Here is a 16,795-nt window from a genome sequence, read left to right as displayed (position 1 = left end):
AAAAAATAGGCGTGTTCCATTTGAAATTTCTCACTCCAGATTAAAGAACCTTCTATCCTGTGGACTTACTTTTTTATTAAATAAGTATCTGAGCAAATATTATGTCCTGGGTACTATGTTAGTTGCAAATCAAAGATTTGTTCCATGCAGAGAGCTAGTATATATCTAAGCAGGCCTCTCAGAACCTGGAGGGGCTGTAATTGCTCCCAACATAAAGGTAAGTAGTTTAAGTAGATCAATGACCCAGTTTCTCCTGTATGCTCTCATGGTCCTGGGAAGGAGATGGCTGCCAGACAAAATGGATTATGTGAAAAGGAGAAAAAGTAGATCAGTGAAATCACTAAAACTGTTCGTCAAGGCCACTCATAGACTATTTTTCATCTGAAGGAGCTCACAAAGACTTTTCATCCAGGGACTTATTCATAGCTGGACTAAATAAAGTGCTGTAAGGAAGCTGGTAAGCAGCAGAACAGAACACTTTTCTTTTTCTGTTCAATTTCTCTACTTCCACCTTTAGTAGAAGTTAAAGACCCCCTTCCCTTCTTTAAAACGTCAATAATCCTTATAGATAGCCTCTGAATTCTAAATATCTAGGCTTTGTTGCAGGAAATTTTATGAATGACAATTACAATACCCAATTGTATTTACTCTTCTTCAGATAGAGCCTGAATTATGGATTAACCCATAAAATATTTTGGATTATCAATGGCTATCTTTTAATAAATTATTCCCATGACTTACCCTTCCAAATCACTTTTCTCCCAGAATAAATTGTCCTTTGTGTGAGGAATAAAAATTTCTGTTTATTCTTGGCATATCAGACCTTAAAATAATTTATTTTTGTAACAATCTTTTCTTCACAATTATATTATCTAGCTATGTGTGGCTGCATGTTTCTGAGTATACATGTGCATACCTGTAAGCCTGTGTGAGTACAAAAAGCATCTCTGGAAATATGATAACAACGCCTTACTTATTCCACATCATCCTGAACTACTTTATTATGAACATCATTATTTTCCTTCTCACATTTTTCTTTAGATACCATCTTAGAATGGTATCTGGTTCTGTTTTAGAGGACATAAGAGTGAAAAATGAGGAAGAGGAAAATAATGCATACAGGAAAAAGGAGATTGAGAAGGTTTTCATATTTAAATGCAGTAACCTTTCTTTTTCATATCATTTGTTCAGGACATAGTAACTGCCAAATTTTATTAAGTGCTTACAATAATGCTACGAACTTTATGTTTATTAACTCGTTTAAACAGCACAACTATGTGGTGAGGGAAGTTCATGAATCTGATTAAGGAAACAGGGCATGGAGATATTAAATACTGTGCACAGCTGCTAAGTGTTAGCGCTAGCCTGGGCACCTGGGCTCCCACCAGCACCCCAAATCTCTTACTGCACCACCTCTAGGGCTGCAGGGACCCTCTCCCCTGACGAGTCTGGCTGCCTGTCAACTCAACTTCTGAAAGATCTCCTGAACTGCAAATCACTGAAAGGCTGGACGTTATTGTTGATATTTAAATCCTGTCATGATTATTTAAAATGTACTTTTACTTGTATAAAGCTAGTCTCTTGTTGGTAATGAACTAATAGTTGGAATTATTTTTTGGTATGTACTGCCCAAACAGTCACGTTTTATTTTCATAAATGAAATACTAAGCTTTTCCTTAAAATCTCTCACTTTTGGAAAACGGAAGTACAAAATTTATAAATTTAGAAATGAATGGCATTAATATTAGCAATGCCTTATATTTATATAGGGATTTATTGTTCCAAAAGTGTTTCCATATTCATTATCTTATTTGACCCATACTATAGTCCTTTGAAGGAGACAGGACTGGTCTTATTGTCCTCATTTTAAAGACGTGGGGGAAGAAAAGGCATGAAAGGATATGTTTCTCCTTCAGTTTCCTGCTTAAGGTTATCACTTGTAATATGGAGGAGCTAGAAATTGAGCCTTTTATTTATTTATTTTTTTACTCCAAGTCCAAACTTCTTGACCGCATATTATTTGGTAGGATGGTGACACAATCACTTTGTTTGTGAGTTTTTCTGTTTTGTTTATTTGTTTGTTTGTTTTTCTGATAAATTATCCAGGATCATCCTATAATTGTATTGATGCCGCATGGTTCAATATGACGCCTTGAGAAACAGTGCCAAGTGCAATTACCAAAATCTCAGAAATTTCCCCAGGGCTCAGCAGTCTTCCCATTTCTAGGGATATTTGGTTTTGTTCTTTGGAATAACTGAAATATGTTAATGCATTATTTCTGTTGCATCTGTACAAAAGAGAAAGAAGGAAGAAGGAAAGGGGGGGGAAGTAATCAAAGTTTTCAAATTACCTGATTATTAAAGACTGTTATTGATCCTTTCTGAGAAGCTGCTATTAATAAATCCAGTTGAGGAACTTTGACCATGCACTTAATCACGTCCCTTCTTCTACTGCCTGTCAATGACATAACATTCATTTCAAATTCCAGCAGTGAAGGCTGAAAAACTCACTTGTTAGATTTGTGTGTGTGAGAGGAAGAGAGTGAGACAGACAGAGAGAGGGAAGTGAGGAAAAGGGAGGGGAAGGTGGGGTATGGGGGAAGAAGAGAAGGAAAGGAAACAAATACCTTTTTGATAAAAAGCCCCAGATTATCAAAAATTAAAGTTGACTAGGGGTGCAAAGGTAATTCAGTGGTAGAATTCTCGCCTGCAATGCAGGAGACCCGGGTTCGATTCCCAGGCTGTGCACCACTCCCACCCTCCACCCCCGCAAAAAAAATTTTAAGTTGAATAAAACCATAAAACAGCCACAGCTGTTGTTTTGCTTGTTTGTTTTTTAAAGAAAATCAGAGAGTTTATTTTTGGTCATTTTTACTTGTAGATGTTCCAGGCAAATAGCTAACTGTGCATTTTCATTTGGGAGAGAACCCTACACCTTTAGTATAGCCAGCCTTCTTTTTTTGGGTAACTTTTTTATTGCATAGTATAACATATATACAAAGTAAAAAGTAAAGAAATAAAAAAGCAATAGTTTTCAAAGCACTCTTTGACAGATGATTACAGGACAGATCTCAGAGTTATGATGTCACGGGCTACTATACTATCCTCCTATATTTTTCCTTCTAGTTGCTCCGGAATATAAGAGTCTAGAGGGATTAAATATTTTTTTACCATCACCATCGACTTTTTTTCCTTCTTTTTTTGTGAACAGTAACATATACACAAAAAAGCTATTAATTTCAAAGCCCAGCACCACAATTAGTTGTCGAACATATTTCAGACTTTGACATGGGTTACAATTTCCCAATTTCACAGCTGTTTTCTAGTTATCCCAAGATAGTAATCTGAATATATAGAGCTTCCCAACAGGTTGTGGAGCATGAGTTCCCAGAGAAAATATAAGACGCACACACAAACATATACACACATGCACATTTACGGAGAATGAGTTTTCTAAACATCCTTCAGAATCATTTCTATTTTGTGATCATCATGTGTCTTAGGAATCATTTCTTTGAACTGTCAGCATTGCAGTTTGCACAAAATAAAAACCTAATACTATCTCATGCTTTCCAGTATAAGAGAGCAAAGCTACTTTAAAACTCACATTAACTTTCTCCGCCGGCCCGCCGCGCGGCGCCCACGCCCCGCAGCAGCCGAGCCGCCTGCCCTCCTTCTCCCCTCTCTTTCTCCTCCGGCCCGCCGCGCGGCGCCCACGCCCCGCAGCAGCCGAGCCGCCCGCCCTCCTTCTCCCCTCTCTTTCTCCGCCGGCCCGCCGCGCAGCGCCCACACCCCGCAGCAGCCGAGCCGCCCACCCTCCTTCTCCCCCCTCCTCCCCCTCCTGCTCCGGCTGCTCTCCAACCACCACGGTGCCCTCTTCCCCCGCCTTCACCGTGCTCCTCCGCCACCAGTCTCGACAGCCTTGCCGCCCTCACCTTTCCTCCTCCAGAACAGCTACTGGGGGAGTGGAGATAATACAGAGCAGCTCCCGGAGCCACGAGGGAGATCAAAGGGACAGCGTACCCCATCCTGGAACGGCTGACTATCTGGGAGAACCAGCTCCGGTGAGATCACCAAGGGGCACGGGCTTTCCTGGGTGGGACGGCAAGCGACCGGAGTCCCTCCCTTCCACCTTCCCGGGCCAGCTGGTAGAATTGGACAGGCGGTCCCCTTAGGCTGCGGCGGCTGGTGCCCCCACCACACGAGGCCCCCCGGAACAACTGAGATAATTGGGTCGGAAATCCCCAGACTGCAGAGAACAGTGACCGGGGGATCCCTTCCAAACACGTGACTCCCCCATCGGCTGGGAACAGTGCACTCTCCCGGGCTGCAACAGCTGGCGCCCTCCCGCCACGCTTGGTGCCTCGGGCCGACTGGCTAATTTGGCCGGACGCTCTCCTGTGCTGCGACGGCGGGCGACCCTCCCCGCGTTTGGAACCCCGGGCCGGCTGGCATTCTTCCAAGATGCTTCGGCTGCCGAACCTCCCCTACGGCGAGAGTTTTCCAGAGTTGAGGGACCCACAGCAACTTTCGCTGGTGGAACCCACAGACAGGCGTGTGCCACGAGCGCGACCTACTGGGCAGGATAGGAAGAACAGAACCCAGAGATTGCACAGAAAAATCTTTCAACCTGTGGGGTCGAACACCCAGGGAAATCTGACTAAATGCCCAGACGCCAGCAGAAGATAACGGATCACGCTCAGAAAATTGAACATATGGCCCAGTCAAACGAAGAAACCAATAGTTCAAATGAGATACAGGAGCTGAAACAACTAATTCTGAATATACGAACAGAAATGGAAAACCTCTTCAAAAACAAAATCGATAAATTGAGGGAGGACATGAAGAAGACATGGGCTGAACATAAAGAAGAAATAGAAAAACTGAAAAAACAAATCACAGAACTTATGGAAGTGAAAGATAAAGTAGAAAAGATGGAAAAAACAATGGATACCTACAATGACAGATTTAAAGAAACAGAAGATAGAATTAGTGATTTGGAGGATGAAACATCTGAATTCCAAAAAGAAACAGAAACTATCCGGAAAAGAATGGAAAAATTTGAACAAGGTATCAGGGAACTCAAGGACAATGTGAATCGTACAAATATACGTGTAGTGGGTATCCCAGAAGGAGAAGAGAAGGGAAAAGGAGGAGAAAAACTAATGGAAGAAATTATCACTGAAAATTTCCCAACTCTTATGAAAGACCTAAAATTACAGATCCAAGAAGTGCAGCGCACCCCAAAGAGATTAGACACAAATAGGCGTTCCCCAAGACACTTACTAGTTAGAATGTCAGAGGTCAAAGAGAAAGAGAGGATCTTGAAGGCAGCGAGAGAAAAACAATCCGTCACATACAAGGGAAACCCAATAAGACTATGTGTAGATTTCTCAGCAGAAACCATGGAAGCTAGAAGACAGTGGGATGATATATTTAAGTTACTAAAAGAGAAAAACTGCCAGCCAAGACTCCTATATCCAGCAAAATTGTCCTTCAAAAATGAGGGAGAAATTAAAACATTCTCAGACAAAAAGTCACTAAGAGAATTTGTGACCAAGAGACCAGCTCTGCAAGAAATACTAAAGGAAGCACTAGAGTCAGATACAAAAAGACAGAAGAGAGAGACATGGAGAAAAGTGTAGAAAGAAGGAAAGTCAGATATGATATATATAATACAAAAGGCAAAATGGTAGAGGAAAATATTATCCAAACAGTAATAACTCTAAATGTCAATGGACTGAATTCCCCAATTAAAAGACATAGACTGGCAGAATGGATTAAAAAACAGGATCCTTCTATATGCTGTCTACAGGAAACACATCTTAGACCCAAAGATAAATATAGGTTGAAAGTGAAAGGTTGGGAAAAGATATTTCATGCAAACAACAACCAGAAAAGAGCAGGAGTGGCTATACTAATATCCAACAAATTAGACTTCAAATGTAAAACAGTTAAAAGAGACAAAGAAGGACACTATATACTATTAAAAGGAACAATTAAGCAAGAAGACATAACAATCATAAATATTTACGCACCGAACCAGAATGCCCCAAAATACGTGAGGAATACACTGCAAACACTGAAGAGGGAAATAGACTCATATACCATAATAGTTGGAGACTTCAATTCACCACTCTCATCAACGGACAGAACATCTACACAGAGGATCAACAAAGAAATAGAGAACCTGAATATTACTATAAATGAACTTGACTTAACAGACATTTATAGGACATTACATCCCACAACAGCAGGATACACCTTTTTTTCAAGTGCTCATGGATCATTCTCAAAGATAGACCATATGCTGGGTCACAAAGCAAGTCTTAACAAATTTAAAAATATTGAAATCATACACAACACTTTCTCGGATCATAAAGGAATGAAGTTGGAAATCAATAATAGGCGGAGGGCCAGAAAATTCATAAATACATGGAGGCTCAACAACACACTCTTAAACAACAAGTGGGTCAAAGAAGAAATTGCAAGAGAAATTAGTAAATACCTAGAGGCAAATGAAAATTAAGACACAACATATCAAAACTTATGGGACGCAGCAAAGGCAGTGCTAAGAGGGAAATTTATTGCCCTAAATGCCTTTATCAGAAAAGAAGAAAAGGCAAAAATGCAGGAATTAACTGTCCACTTGGAAGAACTGGAGAAAGAACAGCAAACTAATCCCAAAGCAAGCAAAAGGAAAGAAATAACAAAGATTAGAGCAGAAATAAATGAAATTGCAAACATGAAAACAATAGAGAAAATCAATAAGACCAGAAGTTGGTTCTATGAGAAAATCAACAAGATTGATGGGCCCTTAGCAAGATTGACAAAAAGAAGAAGAGAGAGGATGCAAATAAATAAGATTAGAAATGAAAGAGGAGACATAACTACTGACCTCACAGAAATAAAGGAGGTAATAACAGGATACTATGAACAACTTTACGCTAATAAATACAACAATTTAGAAGAAATGGACGGGTTCCTGGAAAGCCATGAACAACCAACTTTGACTCAAGAAGAAATAGACGACTTCAACAAACCAATCACAAGTAAAGAGATTGAATTAGTTATTCAAAAGCTCCCTCAAAAGAAAAGTCCAGGACCAGACGGCTTCACATGTGAATTCTATCAAACATTCCAGAAAGAATTAGTACCTACTCTCCTCAAACTCTTCAACATAATCGAAGTGGAGGGAAAACTACCTAATTCATTCTATGAAGCCAACATCACCCTCATACCAAAACCAGGCAAAGATATTACAAAAAAAGAAAACTACAGACCAATCTCTCTAATGAATATAGATGCAAAAATCCTCAATAAAATTCTAGCAAATCGTATCCAACAACACATTAAAAGAATTATACATCATGACCAAGTAGGATTCATCCCAGGTATGCAAGGATGGTTCAACATAAGAAAATCAATTAATGTAATACACCATATCAACAAATCAAAGCAGAAAAATCACATGATCATCTCAATTGATGCAGAGAAAGCATTTGACAAGATTCAACATCCTTTCCTGCTGAAAACACTTCAAAAGATAGGAATACAAGGGAACTTCCTTAAAATGATAGAGGGAATATATGAAAAACCCACAGCTAATATCATCCTCAATGGGGAAAAATTGAAAACTTTCCCCCTAAGATCAGGAACAAGACAAGGATGTCCACTATCACCACTATTATTCAACATTGTGTTGGAAGTTCTAGCCAGAGCAATTAGGCAAGAAAAAGAAATACAAGGCATCAAAATTGGAAAGGAAGAAGTAAAACTATCACTGTTTGCAGACGATATGATACTATATGTAGAAAACCCAGAAAAATCCACAACAAAATTACTAGAGCTAATAAATGAGTACAGCAAAGTAGCAGGCTACAAGATCAACATTCAAAAATCTGTAGCTTTTCTATACACTAGTAATGAACAAGCTGAGGTGGAAATCAAGAAACGAATCCCATTTACAATCGCAACTAAAAGAATAAAATACCTAGGAATAAATTTAACCAAAGAGACAAAAAACCTATATAAAGAAAACTACAAAAAACTGTTAAAAGAAATCACAGAAGACCTAAATAGATGGAATGGCATACCGTGTTCATGGATTGGAAGACTAAATATAGTTAAGATGTCAATCCTACCTAAATTGATTTACAGATTCAATGCAATACCAATCAAAATCCCAACAACTTATTTTTCAGAAATAGAAAAACCAATAAGCAAATTTATCTGGAAGGGCAGGGTACCCCGAATTGCTAAAAACCTCTTGAGGAAAAAAAACGAAGCTGGAGGTCTTGCACTGCCTGACTTTAAGGCATATTATGAAGCCACAGTGGTCAAAACAGCATGGTATTGGCATAAAGATAGATATATCGACCAATGGAATCGAATAGAGTGCTCAGATATAGACCCTCTCATCTATGGACATTTGATCTTTGATAAGGCAGTCAAGCCAACTCACCTGGGACAGAACAGTCTCTTCAATAAATGGTGCCTAGAGAACTGGATATCCATATGCAAAAGAATGAAAGAAGACCCATCTCTCACACCCTATACAAAAGTTAACTCAAAATGGATCAAAGATCTAAACATTAGGTCTAAGACCATAAAACAGTTAGAGGAAAATGTTGGGAGATATCTTATGGATCTTACAACTGGAGGTGGTTTTATGGACCTTAAACCTAAAGCAAGAACACTGAAGAAGGAAATAAATAAATGGGAGCTCCTCAAAATTAAACACTTTTGTGCATCAGAGAACTTCATCAAGAAAGTAGAAAGACAGCCTACACAATGGGAGACAATATTTGGAAACGACATATCAGATAAAGGTCTAGTATCCAGAATTTATAAAGAGATTATTCAACTCAACAACAAAAAGACAGCCAACCCAATTACAAAATGGGAAAAAGACTTAAACAGACACCTACCAGAAGAAGAAATACGGATGGCCAAGAGGCACATGAAGAGATGCTCAATGTCCCTGGCCATTAGAGAAATGCAAATCAAAACCACAATGAGATATCATCTCACACCCACCAGAATGGCCATTATCAACAAAACAGAAAATGACAAGTGCTGGAGAGGATGCGGAGAAAGAGGCACACTTATCCACTGTTGGTGGGAGTGTCAAGTGGTGCAACCACTGTGGAAGGCAGTTTGGCGGTTCCTCAAAAAGCTGAATATAGAATTGCCATACGACCCAGCAATACCATTGCTAGGTATCTACTCAAAGGACTTAAGGGCAAAGACACAAACGGACATTTGCACACCAATGTTTATAGCAGTGTTATTTACAATTGCAAAGAGATGGAAACAGCCAAAATCTCCATCAACAGAAGAGTGGCTAAACAAACTGTGGTATATACATACGATGGAATATTATGCAGCTTTAAGACAAGATAAACTTATGAACCATGTAATAACATGGATGGACCTAGAGAATATTATGCTGAGTGAATCCAGCCAAAAACTAAAGGACAAATACTGTATGGTCCCACTGATGTGAACGGACATTCGAGAATAAACTTGAAATATGTCATTGGTAACAGAGTTCAGCAGGAGTTAGAAACAGGGTAAGACAACGGGTAATTGAAGCTGAAGGGATACAGATTGTGCAACAGGACTAGATACAAAAACTCAAAAATGGACAGCACAATAATACCTAATTGTAAAGTAATCATGTTAAAATACTGAATGAAGCTGCATCTGAGCTATAGGGTTTTTTTTGTTTTTGTTTGCTTGTTGGTTTGTTTGTTGTTGTTGTTTTTTACTATTACTACTACTTTTATTTCTTTTCTTTATATTAACATTTTATATCTTTTTCTGTTGTGTTGCTAGTTCCTCTAAACCGATGCAAATGTACTAAGAAACAATGATCATGCATCTATGTGATGATGTTAAGAATTACTGAGTGCATATGTAGTATGGTATGATTTCTAAATGTTGTGTTAATTTCTTTTTTTTTTTCTTTCCGTTAATAAAAAATAAAAAATAATAAAAAATAATAATAAAAAAAAAAAGAATGGAAGAAAAATAAAACAATTAAACAGCTGAAAAAAAAAAAAAACTCACATTAAAGCCCCTTTTTTCATCCTTGCACATTTTGGAGGCTGCACTAGACAGTTTAATACGATGTCCATGTACTGAATGATACAGCCATACACATCGGACTTCTTCCCTGCTGATTTAGGTTTTATAATTGTAAACTCTTAAAGAGGAAAAGCAGATGAAGAGGCCCTTATCTAACACATCTCATACTCTATTGTTATCACACTAGTCCCGCATTCTCATAGGGGAAAGATATTATCCCCAGGGGAATGCAAATTGGTACTTGGGGCTAAGGGGTAGGGGGCAAATAAATCTTACTCTTAAAGTGTAAAGCATAGATATAGGTATAGTCTAGTAAACAGAAACCTGAGGTATTAAAATGTTATCGAGAGGGATGCTTTTAGGAAAAAAATGTATAAACAGGCTCCCTAGTGGGCCCAATAATGACAAAAAAGGCTGGGAAACCCTGCCTCGTCCAATCCACGATTATTCTTTCTGCTTCCACTCCTTCCCCACTATAGGAGATTTTCAACACAGAAGCCAGAATAAATACTTAAAATATAACTCAGATCATGCCTCTCCTCTATCCATAGCCCTCCTGTGACTTTTCGTCTCCCTTTGAAGTCTTTAGAGTGGACTCAAGTCCTACACATCTGTCCCCACTCCCACTATTACCTCTCCAACTTCATCTTCTGTTCTCACCCATCTGCTCTGCCTGAAAAGCCTGGTTTCCTCTCTTGTCTCCTCTATGTCTTTTGTCACCTTAGAGAGGTCTCCCCTGGCCACCCTATTTAAAATTAAAATGCTATGCTCCTGTCCCACAAACAACTTCTCCTTCACATCTTCTTGCTTTATTTTTTCCCACAACCTGCTGTCTTTATTTATTTATATTGCATTTAATACCATCTGATGTTCTATGTATTTTACTTGTTTGATGTTTTTATTGTCTATCTCTCTTGGTAGAATGCCAGCTCAAGGAAGTCAGGGATTTTTGCCTGTTTTCTTCACTGCTGGCTCCCCAGCACTTAGAACGGTGCCCAGCCCACATGGCAGACCTTAACAAATTTTGAGAATAAATGAATCACAGAGTCCAATTGCCATCTAGGAAAATGCTTTCAAGGTTCAAATTTAGGATGCCAGCAACACTTCTGCCCTCTGTGTCGGCTCCCTTCTCAGCTCACCAGGAAGTGGCAGCAGGGAAGGCTTCTTATTTCTGACCTTTGATGGTCACTTCCGTGGCCAGAGGTTGGGCTCTGGTGAGGCCTATGGGGCTGAGGAAGAGTTGAAGATGGTGGGGGTGTTCACCAGTTCAGGCGACATCAGTTCAGGTGCTTTTTTAGGGAACCCCAGATTCTACCTAGACTACACATTTTGTCTCAGAATATGAGATGAAGCGCTGGAAGACGGGAGCAGATTCAGGGTATTTCCTTTCCACTTTCTGTCCTCTATCCCTGGAGGAAAGAAAAGTACTCAAGGTGTCAATGGTGGAGAGGGATGGGAGTTCCTGGGTCCCAGACACAAATTTTAAAATAAATGGCACATATATTAATGGGCCAAGTCCTTGATCTTGAGGCTTACTCTTGTGCAGCTTATGTAGGTAGCAGAGAAACTTAGCCTACCTATGGGTATGCCTAAGAGTTACTTCTAGAGGCCCTCGTTTGTTGCTCAGTTGTTGCCTCACTCTCTACAAACCCAACTCTGCAAGTGAAATCATTACCCTTCCCCCTACATGGGATATGACATCCAAGGGTGAAAGTCTCCCTGGCGGCATGAGAGATGACTCCCAGGGATGAATTTGGCCCTGGCATTGTGGGATCAACAACTCCATCCTGACCAAAAGGGGGAAAAGAAGTGTAACACATAAGATATCAGTGGCAGAAAGAGTTCAAATAGAGTCGAGAGGCTACTCTGAGGTTGCTCTTATACAGGTCAAACCCCAACCAGGACCATTCCATCCAATTCTAAAGAACACCTAGGGCAATATGTAAGATTCCACAAGGGTTCCATGCACTAGAGTAACTTTCCAGAGACCTACAACCTCCATATGAGCCCCTGGACCAGATATATCCTGAAACCTAGAGGGCCCAGCCTCTACAGAACATCAGATAGTTCCATCTTCCTACCCCATATTATTGACAGATCCTTCCAATAAGAAAAAGTTAAAATGAACATAGCCCAAACACCCCTAAAGAGAGGGATAGAAAGAGCAAAGTTAATGACGGAGTTATACAGAGAAGATGGGATTTAACAAATGAGTCTGATTGCTGAATCATTAAACTGATATTTCTTTTAGTCTCCAGTATCTTAGAGCAGCTAGAAGTAAAAACCTAAAATTGTGGAATTGTAACCCATGCTGAACTCTGATATATGTTCTATAACTAATTGTGGTGCTGTGTTTTGAAATTTATTTCTTTTTTGTATATATGTTATTTTTAACAAAAAAGAAAAAAAGTCAATTGTGATGATAAAAAATTTTATGCCTTCTAACCTACTATATTTTGGAGCAGCTAGATGGAAAAATCTGAGAGGATCATGTGGTAGCCCATGACAAATTCTGTGATCTGTCCTGTAGCTACTTGTCGAAGAGAGCTTTGAAAACTATTGCTTTTTTTCTTTGCTTTGTATATATGTCATATTATACAATAAAAAAGTTAAAAAAAATGAATGCATATAGTTAAAAAAGTAAAAAAAGAGACACATATAAACTGGAGACTTCCTGAACTGTGAATGGCCCTAACTCACAGTTTTAGAGGGGTACAGTTAAACCTCTCTAAGATGTCAAGGGTGTGGGTGTAGGGAGGGGTCCTAGTGAGTGAAAATTGGAATTGGACAACTTAATTTGTAAAAAGAAATGTGATTCCCTTTGCACAATCAGAGCATGCACGATTGTGGTGTCAATGTAGAGAGCCTTACCTTGAGGTTTGAGCCTCTTCTGGAAAATGTACAATTTTCCCCCTACACAGTGCCTATTTAGCATCCTTTAGAGCAATGATAGTTTTTCAGCCTCAACTACAGGTGAAGTTTCCCCTAACACTGCATATAAAATATCACCCTCCCCAAACCCAATTAAAAAATATTGAGCAAATACATAAAATGAAAAGTGATTCTATGGAAACGTTATACTCCACATATTTATTATTGAGAAAACATTAAAACCCACACGAATTTGGAAAGTAAATCGAAAATATCACCTGAAATTACAACTCGCTGTTTTCTGGAAACAAGGAAAACCAAATTTTCTTCATCCATCTGAGAAGCAAGAGCATCCTCTTCTGAACTGAAGTAACCAAAGATCTAAAATCCCAAATTACATATATGTTTACAGGCATGATATCTTAGAACTTGTTTAAAGAAACATATATGATGTTGGCTGAATTTAAATTCTACTTTGGGTGTAACAGCAAATACCTTACTATTAGAAATATCACAGGGCTCTTCATACTAAGAGAGGCAGTTTGATATATTTAACAACTGTTTGCCAATGATGCTTCATTATTGAGAAGTCACTAATTTTTCTGTCTGATAAATGAACCGATGTAGCAGGCTGGTGTCCTTACTCAGACTGACAGATCTATTAGGAGCTGGCATTTATTTGGAAATCAAATCAGTCTTCATCAGGCAGGGTCCTAGCTAAGAACCTTGACATTGAATTTGGCTATTCTCAAATGGCTATTCCTACCTATTTTCCACGGGCCAGATTTTTCACCCTTTTTAGGGAGAGTTTTGGAACTTAAGAGACTGACATTATCTTTAACTGTTCCAAATCCTACTCTGTGGGCACTGCATGAGAATAAATTACTATGGAAGAACATTCTGGAGAAGAAAAATGACCTTTTTTATTAATAAATTGTCAAATGATGTAATCCAGGGACTCAAAAAATAAGATAGTTGCTGTTCAATTGACTTAATGAGCAGAAATAACACATTTATAAATTAAGCCAAACTAGCTACATATCCATTTGTTTTAATAACATTTTGCTTATTTTCATGCTATCCCCAGTGGCATTATGTTTTAACACGTCCTTTCATCAGCTCCTTCACAAATAGTATTACTTCTTCCTTTACACACCTCCACATCAAAACTTTACAACATGCTGTGATTGCTCTAATCATTTCCTACAATTAGTTTTCATTCTGTAGGTTGATCAGGTTATCAAGACTTTTTCTTTTCTCTCCCATCAGAAAAATCAGCACTTAATAAAAGCTTCATTAATTTATAATCTTTTCTGAAATTGCTTTTCATGACCACAAAATGGAACAAAACCTCTGGACTTCATATATAATTCCCTTTGAAGGACTGAAAAAAGAGAAAGAAAAAATGCTTTTAATAGATGCATGTTGTAGTGTGCAGGAATTTTTTGGTCACTGCAACTTCCTCATTTACTGATGCATGATCCATTTAATGGTGACGAGTGATCTATGCCTTAGCCTTGTATCTTTTGGACCCTACAGTATAGCCTTACGGCAAAGAGTATGTTCTATGAGTCAGGCAGTCTAGGGTGTGATTTTAGGCTCCCTAACTAATTGGTACTAAGAAGTTGGGCAAATAGCCTAACCTCTTTAAATCTCAACTGCCTCATCAGTGAAATCAGTGCAATGAAAAGATAAATTTCTGAGTTTTTTCCAACCAAGCTTAGATGAGATAATGCATTTTCAGTATTAACTATTCGAGTCAATACACACAATTCATGAATTCTATATTTATGAATTTACCTACTCACTAAAATGGATTTATAATTTCAAAATCAATACTCATGGTACTTTCATGGTCACTTGTGGACATGTGTAGGGTGGCAAAAAATTTGAATCACCTGAAACATACGTTCTGAGTTGTGGTAGAACAAGGCAACTCTCTACCTTCATGCTTTAGTTCTCATACTGTAAATAAGCATCCGTTTTGCAATATATTTAGTGCCATGCTTTCTGCATTTTTGTTCTTTTTGTCAGTGACTTTGTTGTTTAAAATGGCCCCACCATGAGATGACTTCCAGAGATTTCAAAATATTAAATGTACAGTGTGCAGCACACTATTACAAGAAAAATAAGGAAACAGAAAATGATGTCCCATCCAAAGAAAGAGAATAAAATCCAGCAAACAACAATGAAGAAGATCAGATTGTGGGCATAACGGACAAAGACTCTAAAAAATGATCTCAATGTGCTAAGGAAGATGAAGAAAGGTGCAAAGAAAGAACTAAAGGATATCAGAAAAATAATGGGAATCTCAGTAAAGAGTCAGAATTCTTAAAAAGGAACCAAACAAAACTACTGGAGTTGAAGAAGACATAATTGAAATGAAAAATTTCCAGCAGATCAGACCTGGCAGAGGAAAGAATCAGTGAACTTGAAGACAAGGCAATTAAATCACTGAGAAGCAGAAAGATAAGATAATTAGAAAAAGTGAAACTAGCCTAAGAGATCTCTGGGATACCATCAAGCATAGCAATATATGCATTATATGGGTCTCAGAGGGAGAAGTCTGAGGGAGAAGAAGAGAAAGGAGCAGAAGAAATAAGCAATTAAATATGGCAGAAAACTTCCCAAACATGACAAAAAAGATGTGAATATGAACATCAAGAAGCCAAATGAACACAAAATGGGATAAACTTGAAGAGAAATATACCCAGACACATGATGGTCAAACTGTCTAATGCAAAGGAAAGGACAAGGAGAGAGTTCTGAAAGCTCTGAGAGATCACGCAAGGGAGTCCCAATTAGACTAAGTTCCAATTTCTCATCAGAAACTATGGAGACAAGAAGATGTGGATTGAAATATATAAAGTGCTTATAAAAGACAATTGTCAACCAAGAATTTTATATCCAGTGAGGCTCTCATTCAAAATGAGGGAGAGATTAAGATTTTCCCAGATAAACAAAAGCTGAGAGAATTCATCACCCTTAAACCTGCCCTAAAAGCAAAGCTAAAGGGCATTCTCCAGACTGAACGGGAAGGACACTAGACAGTAGACCCAAGTGATGTAAAAAAATAAAGACCTCTGGTAAAGATAACCTGTTGGGTAATTATAAATGCCAGTACTATTGTATTGCATCTTTGTATGTAACTTCACTTCTTACTTCTTACAGGTGCTAAAGTGCAAATTCATAAAAAAAGTAATACTCAATCTATACCTTGGGACATAATGTATAAAGATATCTGTAGCAAATAAAATCAAAAGATGGGTGGATGGAAAGGTATGGAAATGATGTCTGTGTGTGCTACTGAAGTTAATATGGTATCAAATAAAAAAAAATCATTGTTATATATTTAAGATGTTGAAATTTTACCCTGTAGTAACCACAAAGAAAAATGTGAAAAATATATCCAGAATGAAATGTGAAGGAATGCAATAGGATACAGTGCAGAAAAATGAAATAAATATGTAAGTAGGCATTAACAGAAGACTTGCACATCAGAAAATAGGACTTTCAAAGTCTAAATAGAAAAATGGCAGAAGAAAGTCTTGCATTTTTAATAGGTACTTTAAATATAAATGGATTAAAATCTCCCAGCAAAATGCAGAGATTGGTAAAATGGATAAAAAAGCACAACCCAACTATAAGGCTATTTACCAGAGACTCACCTAGAATTCAAAGGCATGTAGGTTGAAAATGAGAGGATGGAACAAAATATACCATGAAAGTAGTAACCAAAAGAAAGCTGTGGTAGCTATACTAATAAAAGACAAAGAATGGACTTTAAGTCAAAAACTATTATGAGGGACAAGGAAGGGCATTATATACTGAT

General features: G+C 38.2%; 1 protein-coding gene across 4 annotated transcripts in view; it reads right to left on the bottom strand.

Moving 5' to 3' along the window:
- Positions 1–16,795, bottom strand: part of WDR64 (WD repeat domain 64) — a 145,165-nt gene that overhangs the window by 108,708 nt on the left and 19,662 nt on the right. For all 4 annotated transcript variants that reach the window (XR_013179191.1, XM_077168461.1, XM_077168463.1 and 1 more), the window contains exons 3-4: positions 13,242–13,344; positions 2,352–2,455 (exon numbers count right to left, since the gene is read on the bottom strand). Coding sequence is in view for 3 of the 4 variants with exons in the window: in XM_077168461.1 (XP_077024576.1) it covers positions 2,352–2,455; positions 13,242–13,344 (207 nt within the window). In the remaining variant the exon portion in view is untranslated. The remainder of the gene's footprint in view (positions 1–2,351; positions 2,456–13,241; positions 13,345–16,795) is intronic.

The sequence above is a fragment of the Tamandua tetradactyla genome, chromosome 7 (genome assembly GCF_023851605.1).
Source record: "Tamandua tetradactyla isolate mTamTet1 chromosome 7, mTamTet1.pri, whole genome shotgun sequence".
NCBI classification, from domain to species: domain Eukaryota; kingdom Metazoa; phylum Chordata; class Mammalia; order Pilosa; family Myrmecophagidae; genus Tamandua; species Tamandua tetradactyla.
Note: the sequence above shows the minus strand (reverse complement) of the source record. Positions and strands in the feature narration are given on the sequence as shown.